We start from the raw sequence: 19,086 nt of genomic DNA, 5'->3' as shown, positions 1-19,086 counted from the left end.
ATGGATCTGAGTGTGGGTACTGATGGATCTGAGTGTGGATACTGATGGATCTGAGTGTGGATACTGATGGATCTGAGTGTGGGTACTGATGGATCTGAGTGTGGGTACTGATGGATCTGAGTGTGGGTACTGATGGATCAGAGTGTGGATACTGATGGATGAGAGTTTGGGTACTGATGGATCTGAGTGTGGGTACTGATGGATCTGAGTGTGGGTACTGATGGATCTGAGTGTGGGTACTGATGGATCTGAGTGTGGGTACTGATGGATCTGAGTGTGGGTACTGATGGATCTGAGTGTGGGTACTGCTGGATCTGAGTGTGGATACTGATCGATCTGAGTGTGGGTACTGATGAATCTGAGTGTGGGTACTGATGGATCTGAGTGTGGGTACTGATGGATCTAAGTGTGGATACTGATCGATCTGAGTGTGGGTACTGATGAATCTGAGTGTGGGTACTGATGGATCTGAGTGTGGGTACTGATGGATCTGAGTGTGGGTACTGATGCTTCTGAGTGTGGGTACTGATGGATCTGAGTGTGGGGATGGATCTGTGGACTGAGATCTGTGTGTACTGATGGATCTGAGTGTGGGTACTGATGGATCTGAGTGTGGGTACTGATGGATCTTTGGGAACTGATGGATCTGAGCGTGATGGATCTGAGTGTGGGTACTGATGGATTTGAGTTTGGGAACTGATGGATCTGAGTGTGGGTACTGATGGATCTGAGTGTGGGTACTGATGGATCTGAGTGTGGATTCTGACGAATCTGAGTGTGGGTACTCATGAGATTGTGTGTGTGTGTATGTGTGTGTGTGTGTGTGTGTGTGTGTGTGTGTGTGTGTGTGTGTGTGTGTGTGTGTGTGTGTGTGTGTGTGTTCGTGTGTGTGTGTGTGTGTGCGTATGTGTGTGTGTACACTCACCTATTTGCATTCATTCACCTATTTTGGATTAGTGGGCTCGAGACATAGGTCCTGGCCTCGCCTCTTCACTGATCGCTACTAGGTCCTCTCTCTTCCTGCTCCATGAGCATTATCAAACCTCATCTTAAACCTATATACTATGTATTGTTCCTGCCTCCACTACATCACTTGCCAGACTACTTCACTTCCTGACAACTCTATGACTAAAACAATACTTACTAACATCCCTGTGACTCATCAGAGTTTTCAACTTCCATTTGTGACCGCTTGTTTCTGTGTCCCATCTCTGGAACATCTCGTCTTTGTCCACCTTGACAATTCCTCGCAGTATTTTGTATGTCGTGATCATATCTCCCTGAACCTCATGTTCTCCAATGACATCAGGTCGATTTCCCTTAACCTTTCTTCGTAGGACATTCCATTTAGCTATGGAACTTGCCTTGTTGCAAACCTTTGCACTCTCTCTAATTTCTTGACGTTCTTAACCAGATGTGGTTTCCAAACTGGTGCTGCATACTCCAATGTGGGCCTGACGTATGTGGTCAGGAAAGCTATTCTCAGGTTTACCAGACGCCCGTATGCTTCAGCAGTTATCTGGTTGATGTGCGCCTCAGGAGATGTGCTCGGTATTATACTCACCCCAAGATCCTTTTCCTTGAGTGAGGTTTGCAGTCTTCGGCCACCTAGCCTATACTCTGTCTGCGGTCTTCTTTGCTCTTCCCCGATCTTCATGACTTTGCATTTGGCGGGGTTAAATTCGAGGAGCCAGTTTCATGGACCAAGCTTCCAGCCTGTCCAGGTCTCTTTGTAGTCCTGCCTGATCCTCATCCGATTTAATTCTCCTCATTAACTTCACATGACCTGCAAACAGGGACACTTATGAGTCTTTCCCTTCCGTTATGTCATTCACATATTCCAAAAATAGCGCTGGTCCTAGGACTGACCCCTGTGGAACTCCGCTCGTCACAGGCGCCCAGTCTGGCACGTTGTCACGTACCATGACTCGTTGTTGTCTCTCTGTCAGTTATTCTCTGATCCACTGCAGTGCCCTTCCTGTTATAGGTGCCTAATCCTCTAGTTTCTGCATTAATCTCTTGAGGGGAACTGTGTCGAAGGCCTTCTTGTAGTCTCTTTCGTGTCTTACTTTCATTACCTTCTCATAAAACTCCAGTAGGTTTGTGACATAGGATTTGCCTTCCCTGAATCCGTGTTGGTTGTCGCTAATAAGCTTTTTCCGTTCTAGGTGCTCCACCACTCTCCTGATTATCTTCTCCATGACTTTGCACACACACACACACACACACACACGCACACACACACACACACACACACACACACACACACACACACACACACACACACACACACACACACACACACCTGACGACACTGGAGGACAGGAGAGATAGGGGGGACATGGTAACGACATACAAAATACTGAGGGGAATTGACAAGGTGGACAAAGACAGGATGTTCCAGAGATTGGACACAGTAACAAGGGGACACAGTTGGAAGCTGAAGACACAGATGAATCACAGGGATGTTAGGAAGTATTTCTTCAGCCACAGAGTAGTCAGTAAGTGGAATAGTTTGGGAAGCGATGTAGTGGAGGCAGGATCCATACATAGCTTTAAGCAGAGGTATGATAAAGCTCACGGCTCGGGGAGAGTGACCTAGTAGCGATCAGTGAAGAGGCGGGGCCAGGAGCTCGGACTCGACCCCCGCAACCTCAACTAGGTGAGTACAACTAGGTGAGTACACACACACACACACACACACACACACACACACACACACACACACACACACACACACACACACATACACACACACACACACATGATAACGACATATTAAATTCTGAGAGGAATTGACAAGGTGGACAGAGACAGAATGTTCCAGACATGGGGCACAGCAACAAGGGGACACAGTTGGAAGTTGAAGACACAGATGAATCACAGGTACCTTAGGAAGAATTTCTTCAGTCACAGAGTTGTCAGGAAGTGGAATAGTTTGGGAAGCGATGTAGTGGAGGCAGGATCTATTCATAGCTTTAAGCAGAGGTATGATAAAGGTCATGGTGCAGGGAGAGTGACCCAGTAGCGGCAAGTGAAGAAGCGGGGCCAGGAACTATGACTCGACCCCAGGAACCACAACTAGGTGAGTACACAAACACACACACACACACACACTCACCATTTAAGTCCCCGCCTCCAAAAGTTCTCAGAAATTCTTTTGATCACTGTTGACTTAAGAAACTGCTCACTAACAATTGGTTGAGTCCTCTCGCTTCTCTTACGAGGACCTGAGGATCGTATGATTCCTGATTTCTCTTACGCGAGAAAAATCAAGGGACGTATGATCCTTGATTTCACTTAGTGAAAAATAATGCTGACCATGATTAAAAGCTATAGTGAAGGTTTTAGTGGATTGTTTAACATTTTCTGGCACTGATCACAATGTTGAACGTGAATAATAATAATAATAATAATAATAATAATAATAATAATAATAATAATAATAATAATAATAATAATAATAATAATATCAATAATAATAATAACGATAATAATAATAATAATAATAATAATAATAATAATAATAATAATAATAATAATAATAATAATAATAATAATAATAATAATAACAACAATAATAATAATAACGATAATAATAATAATAATAATAATAATAATAATAATAATAATAATAATAATAATAATAATAATAATAATAACAATAATAATAATAACGATAATAATAATAATAATAATAATAATAATAATAATAATAATAATAATAATAATAATAATAATAATAATAATAATGGTAATAATAATGGTACTACTACTAATAATAATCATAATAATAATAATAATAATAATAATAATAATAATAACAATAATAATAATAACGATAATAATAATAATAATAATAATAATAATAATAATAATAATAATAATAATAATAATAATAATAATAATAATAATAATAATAATAATAATAATAATAATAATAATAATAATAATAAAAATAATTATAATAATAATAAGAAGAACAATAATAAAAATATTTTAATTATTTTTTTTGTTGCTCTTAATATTGTTATTGTTATTACTATTATTATGAGATAGCTAAACCCGTGTGGGTCACACAGCACATGGAAACAGGGAGGTGACCAGGTATGATACAAGTGTAGGACTGCTCCAGTTCCTTGGATCAGGTGGTCTTCAAAGCACCACTGGCGGTACTCAGTAGTACTGACACGAGAAATGAACTCTCTCCTGTATATTATCTTAATTTCGTACCAGGAAGTGGCAGATATAACGCAATATAACGTAACGCAGCATAATGCGGAAACGTTTCGCTCCCTCTGGCGCGCGAAACGTTGTTAAAATGAAGGCTTACATTTTTTTTATTATAGAAAGAGATTTTGACTAGGTGGTGGAATAAATATTTGATTTTATGATGTATTTGATATATGTTGAATCTTTTATGTGTTGTTATATTCTCTCTCTCTCTCTCTCTCTCTCTGTCTCTCTCTCTCTCTCTCTCTCTCTCTCTCTCTCTCTCTCTCTCTCTCTCTGTCTCTCTCTCTCTCTCTCTCTCTCTCTGTCTCTCTCTCTCTCTCTCTCTCTCTTTCCTCTTCTCTCTCTCTCTCTCTCCTCTCTCTCTCTCTCTCTCTGTATCTCTCTCCTCTCTCTCTCTCTCTCTGTCTCTCTCTCTCTCTCTCTCTCTCTCTCTCTCTCTCTCTCTCTCTCTCTCTCTCTCTCTCCTCTCTCTCTCTCTCTCTCTCTGTCTCTCTCTCTCCTCTCTCTCTCTCTATCTCTCCTGTCTCTCTCTCTCTCTCTCTCTCTCTCTCTCTCTCTCTCTCTCTCTCTCTCTCTCTCTCTCTCTCTCTCTCTCTCTCTCTCTCTCTCTCTCTCTCTCTGTCTCTCTCTCTCTCTCTCTCTCTCTCTGTCTCTCTCTCTCTCTCTCTCTCTCTCTCTCTCTCTCTCTCTCTCTCTCTCTCTCTCTCCTCTCTCTCTCTCTCTCTCTCTCTCTCTCTCTCTATCTCTCTGCTCTCTCTCTGTCTCTCTCTCTCTCTCTGTCTCTACTCTCTCTCTCTCTCTCTCTCTCTCTCTCTCTCTCTCTCTCTCTCTCTCCTCTCTCTCTCTCTCTCTCTCTCTCTCTCTCTCTCTCTCTCTCTCTCTCTCTCTCTCTCTCTCTCTCTCTCTCTCTCTCTCTCTCTCTCTCTCTCTCTCTCTCTCTCTCTCTCCTCTCTCTCTCTCTCTCTCTCTCTCTCTCTCCTCTCTCTCTCTCTCCTCTCTCTCTCTCTCTCTCTCTCTCTCTCTCTCTCTCTCTCCTCTCTCTCTCTCTCTCTCTCTCTCTCTCTCTCTCTCTCTCTCTCTCTCTCTCTCTCTCTCTCTCTCTCTCTCTCTCTCTCTCTCTCTCCCTCTCTCTCTCTCTCTCTCTCTCTCTCTCTCTCTCTCTCTCTCTCTCTCTCTCTCTGTCTCTGTCTCTCTCTCTCTCTCTCTCTCTCTCTCTCTCTCTCTCTCTCTCTCTCTCTCTCTCTCTCTCTCTCTCTCTCTCTCTCTCTCTCTCTCTCTCTCTCTCAGTATTCTTCAATTCAATTCAATTCAGTTCAAGTTTATTCTCTATAAGGGTTACAATGTGGGGTTTACAGGTTTTGGATATTGTGTGGTTTACATGTTATAAAATACTAATTACAGAGGGGGCCACTAGGACACCTAGCATGGCTAGGCATTTCGGGCAGACTTAGATTAATTCTTAACAGTAAATCCTTACAGATTATGGTATTAAGGCTAAGTGACTACATTATAATTTGTGAGTTTAGCAATGTGAATGCTTTTGTTTTGGCACATTACAAAGTGTCTATATTGGAGTATCATAGGCACACTTATGACTAGTTAGGATTTATTATTTTAAGATTAAGATTAGTATTTCTGGGTTTATAGTCAGTGGGTGAGTGAGTGTAATTGTGAACCACCAAGTGGTTATCATGTAGTTAGTTGTCAGGGAGATAAGATGTTTTCTAACTGTAGTTTTGAAAGTGATGAATGTGTCTGCAGTTCTAGAGTTTTCAGGTAGGGTGTTCCAGATTTTAGGTCCTTTGAAATACATTGAATTTTTGTAAAGGTTTAGTCGAACACGGGGAATGTCATAGAGATGTTTGTGTCTGGTGTTATGCCTGTGGATCCTGTCACAACTATCAAGAAAGCGTTTTAGGTCAAGGGTAATATTTGAATTTAAGGTCCTGTAGATATAGATTGCACAGTGGTAAGTGTGGATGTTCTGAACAGGGAGTAAGTTTAGATCTATGAAGAGGGGAGGGGGTGTGTTGCCAGGGATGGGATTTGGTGATTATTCTTACTGTGGCTCTTTGTTGGGTTATTATTGGCTTTAGGTGTGTTGCTGCAGTTGAACTCCAAGCACAGATAGCATAGGTGAGGTATGGATATATAAGTGAATGGTATAGCGTGAGAAGGGCAGTTTGCGGCACGTAGTATAGTATCTTGGAGAGGATCCCCACCGTTTTGGATACTTTTTTTGTTATGTGTTGGATATGGGTGCTGAAATTTAGGTTGTTGTCGAGGTATAGGCCAAGTAATTTGCCCTCATTATGTCTGGCAATTAGGGTGTTGTCGATCTTAATGTTAAGTTGCGCAACACCTGCTCTGCTACCAAAGATTAACTGTGGCTAGAACTAAGGACTGGTGAGTGTGTGTATGTGTGTGTGTGTGTGTGTGTGTGTGTGTGTGTGTGTGTGTGTGTGTGTGTGTGTGTGTGTGTGTGTGTGTGTGTGTGTGTGTGTGTGTGTGTGTGTGTGTGTGTGTGTCTGTGTGTCTGTGAGTGTGTGTATTATGTGTGACACTGAGACGAGTCATGACACATAATGGACAAAATAATGTGCTGGAAGACGTTTTTTAAAGTAAGTTTCTGTCAGTGTTTGTGGAGCTGAGAGGCAAACACTGGTGTTAGGAAGATTGCAGCTCATTTCCATAACCTCATTTCTCTCACGTCCCGGCTTAGGAAAGAAGGGAGAGGAGAGGCAATGGAAAATGAAGAGGAAGGGGAGAGGACATGTGACAAAGTATGATGATACACACAAACACAGACAAAGACACACAAACACACACACAGACACACACACACACACACACACACACACACACACACACACACACACACACACACACACACACACACACACACACACACACACACACACACACACACACACACACACACACACACACATTTATATATATATATATATATATATATATATATATATATATATATATATATATTAATCAGCTTTTATATGTATTGTGAGAAGCCTCGGCCATTAGAGGCTTCCAGGGATTTATCTAATTATGACAGTAATAGATTACTAACTAGAGGCGCTGCTCTGGAGCAATGGAACACAAGAGTGTATATAAGAACAGTGTGTATAAGAATAATGGAGTGTGAGTGATCTCTCTGTCTTTTTGTCTCTCAATCTGCCACTCCCTGTCTCCCTCCCTCCCTCACTCATTCACTCTCTCCCACTCTCTCTCCTTCCCTCCCTCCCTCCCTCTCTCCCTCCCTCCCTCCCTCCCTCTCTCCCTCCCTCCCTCACTCTCTCCCTCCCTCCCTCCCTCCCTCTCACCCTTGCTGAAGCGTCGACGCTGAAATACACTCCAAGAAAACGCATTCACATCTTTCATGCCTGAACGCGTTGAATAAATTTCGTGAAAAGAAAGTGAACCTCCCTTAATAAAGTAATCTGAAAAGTTAAATACTCCATTAGTGAGCTAATGTTGACGGGGAGAATTAATGAAGGGGCGTGTAATTTGAAGAGTAATGTTAGCCTGATGCAGAGTGATTGTAGAGCGACGGAGAGTGATTGTAGAGTGACGGAGAGTGATTGTAGAGTGACGGAGAGTGATTGTAGAGTGACGGAGAGTGATTGTAGAGTGACGGAGAGTGATTGTAGAGTGACGGAGAGTGATTGTAGAGTGACGGAGAGTGATTGTAGAGTGACGGAGAGTGATTGTAGAGTGACGGAGAGTGATTGTAGAGTGACGGAGAGTGATTGTAGAGTGACGGAGAGTGATTGTAGAGTGACGGAGAGTGATTGTAGAGTGACGGAGAGTGATTGTAGAGTGACGAAGAGTGATTGTAGAGTGACGGAGAGTGATTGTAGAGTGACGGAGAGTGATTGTAGAGCGACGGAGAGTGATTGTAGAGTGACGGAGAGTGATTGTAGAGTGACGGAGAGTGATTGTAGAGTGACGGAGAGTGATTGTAGAGTGACGGAGAGTGATTTCACTGTGATGGAAAGTGATTTTAGTGTGATGGTGAGTGATTTCAATGTGATGGGACTCGGGGCTTAGCTAGGAGTATATACAATTGAGAAGTCGAGGTCTCTTCACGGTGCCTTGGCAGCGGTGAAGGGCTCTTGATCCAAAGTAGTGGAACTACCTCTCCTTCGATCCTTTCTGAGTAGCTTGGGAATGGTCGATCGTAGGTGTGTGTGTGTGTGTGTGTGTGTGTGTGTGTGTGTGTGTCAGTCTGTTTGTTAATAGAAGAAACAGAAGAAACCGAAAATAAAGAAGGGAAAAATGAAGGGGGAATAAATACGTAGCAAACTTAAATACGCAAATGTTATATAAATAAAAAGGAATCTGACGTATTTTTCACCCATTTTTTCACACAATTTTTGATGTATTTCGCTTTGTACATATATGGTAAAATAGAAAAAAAATTACGTTGTTTGGCTTAATATGAAAAATAACCATATGCCAAATTCTATTTAAAAATACATGACAAATGTATAAACACATGCAGTGTGTCCTCTACAGTATTACCACCACCACACTACCACCACTACACTACCACCACTACACTACCACCACTACACTACCACCACTACACTACCACCACTACACTACCACCACTACACTACCACCACTACACTACCACCACTACACTACCACAGCCACACTACCACCACTACACTACCACAGCCACACTACCACCACTACACTACCACAGCCACACTACCACCACTACACTACCACCACTACACTACCACAGCCACACTACCACCACTACACTACCACCACTACACTACCACAGCCACACTACCACCACTACACTACCACCACTACACTACCACCACTACACTACCACCACTACACTACCACCACTACACTACCACCACTACACTACCACCACTACACTACCACAGCCACACTACCACCACTACACTACCACCACTACACTACCACCACTACACTACCACCACTACACTACCTCCACTACACTACCACCACTACACTACCACCACTACACTACCTCTACACTACCACCACCACACTACTACCACCACACTACCACCACTACACGGCCACCACTATACTACCACCACTACACTGCCACCACTACACTACCACCACTACACTACCACCACTACACTACCACCACTACACTACCACCACTACACTACCACCACTACACTACCACCACCACGCTAGGACCACTACACTACCACAACTGCACTACCACCACTACACTACCACCACTACACTACCACCACTACACTACCACCACCACGCTAGGACCACTACACTACCACCAATACACTACCACCACTACACTACCACCACTACACTACCACCACCACGCTAGGACCACTACACTACCACCACTACACTACCACAGCCACACTACCACCACTACACTACCACCACTACACTACCACCACTACACTACCACCACTACACTACCACCACCACACTACCACCACTACACTACCACCACTACACTACCACCACTACACTACCACCACCACACTACCACAGCCACACTACCACAGCCACACTACCACCACTACACTACCACCACTACACTACCACCACTACACTACCACCACTACACTACCACCACTACACTACCACCACTACACTACCACAGCCACACTACCACCACTACACTACCACCACTACACTACCACCACTACACTACCACCACTACACTATAACCACTACACTACCACAGCCACACTACCACCACTACACTACCACCACTACACTACCACCACTACACTACCACAGCCACACTACCACCACTACACTACCACCACTACACTACCACCACTACACTACCACAGCCACACTACCACCACTACACTACCACCACTACACTACCACAGCCACACTACCACCACTACACTACCACCACTACACTACCACAGCCACACTACCACCACTACACTACCACCACTACACTACCACCACTACACTACCACAGCCACACTACCACCACTACACTACCACCACTACACTACCACAGCCACACTACCACCACTACACTACCACCACTACACTACCACCACTACACTACCACAGCCACACTACCACCACTACACTACCACAGCCACACTACCACCACTACACTACCACCACTACACTACCACCACTACACTACCACCACTACACTACCACAGCCACACTACCACCACTACACTACCACCACTACACTACCACCACTACACTACCACCACTACACTACCACCACTACACTACCACCACTACACTACCACAGCCACACTACCACCACTACACTACCACAGCCACACTACCACCACTACGCTACCACCACTACACTACCACAGCCACACTACCACCACTACACTTCCACAGCCACACTACCACCACTACACTACCACAGCCACACTACCACCACTACACTACCACCACTACACTACCGCAGCCACACTACCACCACTACACTACCACAGCCACACTACCACCACTACACTGCCACAGCCACACTACCACCACTACACTACCACAACCACACTACCACCACTGCACTACCACCACTACACTACCACAACCACACTACCACCACTACACTTCCACAGCCACACTACCACCACTACACTACCACAGCCACACTACTACCACCACTACACTACCACCACTAAACTACCACCACTACACTACCACAGCCACACTACCATCATTACACTACCACAGCCACACTACCATCACTACACTACCACAGCCACACTACCACAACCACACTACCACAGCCACACTACCACCACTACACTACCACAGCCACATTACCACCACTACACTACCACAGCCACACTACCATCACTACACTACCACAGCCACACTACCACCACTACACTACCACCACTACACTACCACCACCACGCTACCACCACTACGCTACCACAGCCACACTACCACCACTACACTACCACCACTACACTACCGCCACCACACTGCCACCACCACACTACCACCACTACACTACCACCACCACACTACCACCACCACACTACCACCACTACACTACCACCACTACACTACCACCACCACACTACCGCCACCACACTACCATCACCACACTACCACCACTACACTACCACCACTACACTACCACCACTACACTACTACCACCACACTACCACCACTACACTACCACCACCACACTACCACCACCACACTACCACCACTACACTGCCACCACTACACTACTACCACCACACTACCACCACCACACTACCACCACTACACTACCACCACCACACTACCACCACTACACTACCACCACTACACTACCTCCACTACACTACCACCACTACACTACCACCAGTACTTTACCACCACTACACTACCACCACTACACTACCACCACCACACTACCACCACTACACTACCTCCACCACACTACCACCACTACACTATCACCACCACACTACCACCACCACACTACCACCACCACACTATCACCACTACACTACCACCACTACACTACCACCACTACACTACCACCACTACTCTACCACCACCACAGTACCACCACTAAACTACCACCACCACGCTACTACCAACACACTACTACCACCTCACTACCCCCACCACACTACCAACACCATACTTCCACCACCACACAACCACCACCGCACTACTACCACCTTACTACTCCCACTACACTACCACCACCACACTACCACCACCACACTACTACCACCACACTACTTCCACCACACTACCACCATCACACTACCAACACCACACTAACACCACCACACTACCACCACCATACTACCACCACTACACTACCACCACTACACTACCACCACTACACTACCACCACTACTCTACCACCACCACACTACCACCACTAAACTACCACCACCACGCTACTACCAACACACTACTACCACCTCACTACCCCCACCACACTACCAACACCATACTACCACCACCACACAACCACCACCGCACTACTACCACCTTACTACCCCCACTACACTACCACCACCACACTACCACCACCACACTACTATCACCACACTACTTCCACCACACTACCACCATCACACTACCACCACCACACTACCACCACCAGACTATCACCACCACACTACTACCCCCACACTACCACTACCACACTAACACCACCACACTACTACTACCACACTACCACCACCACACTATTACCACCATACTACCACCACCACACACACTACCACCACCACACAAACTACCACTACTACTACCACTACCACACACACTACCACGCACACTACCACACACACACACACACTACCACACACGCACACACACACACACACACACACACACACACACACACACACACACACACACACACACACACACACACACACACACACACACACACACACACACACACACACACACACACACACACACACACACACACACACTACTCACCATGGAACTCTCATCAATGGAGTCGAGACTCATGACTGTAACATGAAAATAAACTGTAATGGGGTCGTTTCCCCCCTTTGGAGGTGCCATCTTGTCATAGTCCCTGGGGTTGTCTGGCATTATATCCTGGAACTCCAGAGGTCCGTCGTTCACGCTGCCTCCACACGCACTCCTGAGACGGTGAAGGAGTCACTTAGTAAGGTAAGTGGATAGGTTGGTGGTTAGGGTGGGTAGGTTGGTGGATAGGGTGGATAAGTTTGTGGTTAGGGTCTGTAGTTGGTATTTAGGGTCTCTATGTTGATAGTTAGGGTCTGAAGGTTGGTAGTTAGGGTCTGCAAGTAGGTATTTAGGTTAGCGTTAGTGGGTACGTAGGTGGGTAATCAAGCCAATGCTTCAGGTTGGTAGATAAGTGGATAACATATTTTAATCTAACAAAGTACTAACTTAATGACTAAACTCAATCAATTGTCTTCAGTAAAAAGTTGAAATACCTGGAATCAATCAGGCCAGGAACCAGAATTTTTGGTCTAGGATTCTCTTGTGTTACTACCACTACTCCCTTCTAATTGCCATTGTTGCACTACTACTACTACAACTACTACTACTACTACTGCTGCTGCTTGTACTACTACTACTACTACTACTACTACTACTACTACTGCTTCTACTACTACTACTACTACTACTACTACTACTGCTTCTACTACTACTACTACTACTACTACTACTACTACTACTACTACTACTACTACTACTACTACTGCTTCTACTACTACTACTACTACTACTACTACTACTGCTTCTACTACTACTACTACTACTACTGCTTCTACTGCTACTACTACTACTACTACTACTACTAGTACTACTGCTTCTACTGCTACTACTACTACTACTACTACTACTGCTGCTTCTACTACTACTACTACTACTACTTCTTCTACTACTACTACTACTACTACTACTACCACCACTCTAACTACTATTACTTCCACTACTATTTCTTCCACTACTTGTATAATTACACTTCTACCTCTCCTTCTATTACTCCCGGCCCCGCTCTTCACTCGTGTATGTACTGGCTCCCTTCCCTTCGCGTTTCTGTGTGACCTGTTAATGGTCCAAATCGAACGGATATGTCGTCATAAATATCAGACTTCTATGTGCAGGTTATTCGTGGAGAGTCAGTGCATTAGTGTTCACTCTGCAGTACAGTTCTAACAAACACTAAACAATTTTTGGTCTCAGGACTGTAATAAGGCTCCACTAGTAACTTTGTAAAACACATTATTATTATTATTATAATCAAGGGGGAAGCGCTAAACCCGGAGGATTATACAGCGCCTGGGGGGGGATATGTGGAAGGCATTCAGGCTTAATTCGGGGAACTGGAGCACAGATCCAATTCCCTAAATCAAGAGCCCCTCACCAACATCAAGGAACCTTCCTTGAGGGGACTTTATAAAACACAGTTTGTGGATTATTTCGTCTTATTGAGATGATTCGTCCACCAGTGTAGAAAGATTGTATTAAGTAGCTGGTATACACATGGGTGTTGGTACACAGTGTCACCCCCAGTGATACACAGGCTCCGCAATACTTTCTTCCAGAGTCATTATGGCCTTGCAGCTAAGCTTATGCTAAGGAACTGATTACCTTATATTCCACTATTTACTGTATATATATTTCTTTTATATCCATGTGTTGTACTGATGAACCAACTGGATGGTGAAACGTCTACAAGTAAAGATACCCTGGTGTTGTACATGTCTCTGATTCATCATTTTGTTGGTACTGAAAATGACTGATTTACGTACATTGTTGTTAGTCTTACATGTTCCTCTTTATACAGGTATATCACAGTTGAAAACTGCAGAACAATGCATTTATTCAGCTAGGACACGACATATGTACTAAGCTTCAATGTAATTATTTATACTGAGGCAAGTGCGTTACAATATTTATACTTAGAACACTTTCTACCCTTTTCTGCGGGTTCTATCGTGTCTGTAATGACCTGCCCCCTGACTGCGGGCTCAAAAAATATAGAAGAATTAACTGCTAATGAGTCTAGAGGATGAGGTGGTCGACTGGAAGTGTTCTGTCATCGTAGCTGAGTGATGACCTCCAGTGGTGGTGTGGACTAGCGTCACCAGCTGTCTCGTGAATGTCCTCTGAGTGGCTTGTAATTTTAGCTGAGTGGCCAGTTATTTAAGCTGAGCGGTCAGTAACTTCAGCTAACTGGCCAGCAGTTTTAAGATCTACAAGTAGTTGTAAATTTTAGCTGAGTGGTCAGTAATTTAAATATGGATGAACCGTAATTTAAAATCTGAATGGCCAGTAGTTTAATATCAAATTAGCAAGTAATTTAATATGTGAGAGGCCAACAGCTCTTCTGAATGTTCAATATTTCACGCTTTCTGAGGGGCCAAAAATCTAATCTCTGAGTGGTCAATAAAGCTTTCTGGATGGCCAATAAACAAAATTCTCACAGCAACCACTACCAAGCTGAGAGTGGCCAATCAGCAAAGCTCTTTCGCCAGTCAGGCATGATTTCTGAATGTGTTGTAGAAAGTGGCTAAAATATCCAGAGGATAGAACTGGACATCCATTTTCTCTAAGTAACTTGAAAGAAAAAATGGAAATATTGAAATCGTTGAAAAAATTAAGTGGTGAGTTTGCATACATCGAGGTGTGTATACCTCGGTGTATATCCATGGAGGAGTGTATATCTCTGGGAGTTTGCCTTGACTCTTATTTTAGATTTTAAAGTATACGTGACTAGTGGTATACAAGGGACATGAATCCATTAATGACCCTTGTGTAGTCGATAGGCTTCAAACCAAATAACCCAACCAAGGGAATTAAGTTATGTGAATCCTTGAGAAAGAAATTTAAGTAACTCAATTCTCAGGCACATAAGTAAGTTTGATACTTATAAATAACTATAACTAAAGCGACGTTTATTACAAGTAAATCCTTTCTAAAATGGAGACAGAATTTTCTTGCTTGACACACTGAAAATGAAACTGGTTAGGATGAAAAAACTTGGGAAGTTATATTAGGAAAGAGAGAGATAAGGTAAGTGAGTGTGGGGGAACAGCGGGGATGAATGTAATGAATATTTTGATGAGATAATCAGATGAGGAGGAAGTGATAGAATGAATGACTGATGCGTTTGTATAATGTATGTGTACAGTATGTATAGAGAGGATGAGAATTATGTGTACAGTATGTATAGAGAGGATGAGAATTATGTGTACAGTATGTATAGAGAGGATGAGAATTATGTGTACAGTATGTATAGAGAGGATGAGAATTATGTGTACAGTATGTATAGAGAGGATGAGAATTATGTGTACAGTATGTATAGAGAGGATGAGAATTATGTGTACAGTATGTATAGAGAGGATGAGAATTATGTGTACAGTATGTATAGAGAGGATGAGAATTATGTGTACAGTATGTATAGAGAGGATGAGAATTAAATGACTGGTAGAGAGGATATATATATATATATATATATATATATATATATATATATATATATATATATATAAATATATATATATATATATATATATATATATATATATATATATATATATATATATATATATATATATATATATATATATATATATATATATATATATATATATATATATGTCGTGCCGAATATGTAAAACGGGTCAATTAGCAAGAACTCATTTAAAATTAATTCCTTTCTGAAATTTTCTCTTATACGTTTAAAGATATATTTTTTCATTAATGTTAATGCAAAAATTTATAATTTTGCACCAAAAGAATCTTAGAAAACTTACCTAACCTTATTATAACAAGAACAATTTATTTTAGCCTAGCCCAACTAAATATATTTTAGATTTGTTTACAATAATTTAATACTAAACAAACATAGTGAAATATATTTTTTTCGTTAGGTTCAGAATGATTTTGGCGAAATTATTGCATACACAAATTTTCACTTGTCCTATATGGCAAGATGAGCGTTGCTATTTAAGCCAAGATCGCAAGTTCTGCCTATTCGGCACGACATATATATATATATATATATATATATATATATATATATATATATATATATATATATATATATATATATATATATATATATATATATATATATATATATATATATATATATATATATGTATGTATGTATGTATAATGGAAGGGGAAATAGGAAGAGATCAAGTAGATTATCTGCTGCTGAGATTATCTCGGATAATGGATAAATCGTACAACTGAATTACTATAGCAGGAATGTAAGTTTAACTACAGTGAGACATAGTGTCTATTGTAAATTATGAAAGAGGTATGATATGGGGACATGATACTGCATTTGTCTTTTTTCTAGACTTATCTCGCTGAAAAAAGAGCCAAGAACTGGTTGAAGGCAGCAGGAGGTAAGAACTAGTTGAAGGCAGCAGAAGGCAAGAACTACTGGAAGGCAGCAGAAGGCAGGCCAGATGGTAGAACGACCACCTCGTTCCAGCAACACGCAGGCAGCACGATAACAATGTTTGGATATTTTTCTCTTTTGCAGGCTTTCAATACGGGTGTTAGAGCGAGCGCTTCTGGTGAGAATTTATACTGGAGCTCAGGTCCTTAGGCTGTCTCGTAGCTCAGGCTTTACGCCCTCTTCTCCCCAGCAGCTACACCAGATGCTCAGCACTTGCTGTGTGCTACTGGAGGTCCTCAGATGTAAACACTTCTACGCCCATTCAGAGTGAGCTATTTCACATGTTATGGACTCTCAAGGCTTTTACCTCGTAGCTCTTCGTCCTTCCCTCTCACCCAACTTCCCGTTACCCCTCTTCTTCCTTTTCCACTACCTTCCTTTATTCCTCAAATCTTCCCTTTTGCCTTTCCTTCATAATTCCTTTCTTTTCACTCTTTTTAATACCTCTCTCACCTTTTCTATTTTCTCCTCCATATTTCTTCCCTTCTTACTTCCATCCCTCGTTACCAACTACACCAAATGCTATGTAGTTGCGGCAAATTCACCTCCACCTCCAGCGTCCAGCTAGTATTCACAAAGTCACTGTCGCATTTTCTCTGTGCTGCATTTGCCAGGTCAGACATGGCGCTGCATGTGTCAGGTCAACGTGTTGCTTCTCTTCAGCCTCGCCTGCTTCAGGAGAGTCATTTTCCTAATGAATAAAGAGAAGGCAGCAAGATGTGAGAAGAGAGGATGGGGAGAGGAGATGGCTGAGATGAATCACCTGAGGAAGCTGACACATTTTAGAGATTGAGTCAGGGTGGTCCTGATCCCCCATCCCCAACTGAGGGGTTCAAACCCTTGACTCCCATATATGTTGGATTGTATATTGGCTTACGGTATTCGAACCAGTGGCAAGGCAATCCTGAAGCTAGCATTCAAGTGCTCTAATGACTCTACTATAGTTACATAATAAGTTTCGTCAAATTAGACACAGTTCTAGATTATATACTCGTGTATTAACTAATTAATTCTGTTTCGGCTTTACATTTGGTCCTTCCTCTGCTAATTATGGACGTGGAATCGAGCCTTTAACACTCCTTGCGTTTGTGTTTACATCCTTCCCTAAGGTTTTTTTTATGTATTTTTTTCCGAGACATGCCTAGCATGGGCTAGTAGGACTACTGTACTGCTCCTCCGTTCTCATAAACCTTTGAGCTATGGTCGCTGTGAACGTATATAATTGTATGCCTGCAAGTATGTGTCCTCTCGTTTAATCACTTGTGATAATAATAATAATAATAACAATAATAATAATAATAATAATAATAATAATAATAATAATTATTATTATTATTATTATTATTATTATTATTATTATTATTATTATTATTATTATTATTATTATTATCATTATTATTATTATTATTATTATTAGTAATCTTTATTTCTACAAGTTCATAATACAACTTATACAGAAAGACGCTGGTTATTCAGAGTATTTCGGGCAATTTAGGTAAATTTTGTCCCAAGGATGCGTCCCACATCAATCGGCGAACATCCAGGTATCTACTTGCTGCTAGATGTACACAGACAGTAGGTGTCTTAAAGAAACACGCCCCAGTGTTTCACCCCTTACCGGGGATCGAACCACGGACGCCATTGTGTGAACTTAGTTTACTACCAACCTAGCTACAGACGTGGTAAGAGCTGTCATTTATGTTCTCGTCTGCTAGAGTAGCTTCCCTTGCTTCACGTCTCTCTCTCTCTCTCTTTCTCTCTCTCTCTCTCTTTCTCTCTCTCTCTCTCTCTCTCTCTCTCTCTCGTTCAGAATCAAGTTAACTTCAGACCAGCATCATAAATACCATTATAAAGTTGATGTCAGTGCCTCAAAGCCATTACCGGCTTAAATAATTGATGTTTCCAAAGTG

At 42.4% G+C, this 19,086-nt stretch overlaps 1 protein-coding gene across 1 annotated transcript in view; it reads right to left on the bottom strand.

Annotated features, from left to right (window-relative positions):
* Positions 1-12,850, bottom strand: part of LOC138854780 (glycine receptor subunit alpha-4-like) — a 128,560-nt gene extending 115,710 nt beyond the window's left edge. Inside the window, exon 1 of the mRNA XM_070099834.1 lies at positions 12,694-12,850. Within this exon, the coding sequence (XP_069955935.1) occupies positions 12,694-12,813 (120 nt within the window). The 5' untranslated portion in view covers positions 12,814-12,850. The remainder of the gene's footprint in view (positions 1-12,693) is intronic.
* Between the last annotated feature and the right edge of the window lie 6,236 nt (positions 12,851-19,086).

Source organism: Cherax quadricarinatus, chromosome 69 (assembly GCF_038502225.1).
Source record: "Cherax quadricarinatus isolate ZL_2023a chromosome 69, ASM3850222v1, whole genome shotgun sequence".
NCBI classification, from domain to species: Eukaryota; Metazoa; Arthropoda; class Malacostraca; order Decapoda; family Parastacidae; genus Cherax; species Cherax quadricarinatus.
The sequence above is the reverse complement of the archived record's forward strand: the minus strand, read 5'-3'. Positions and strand labels throughout refer to the sequence as shown.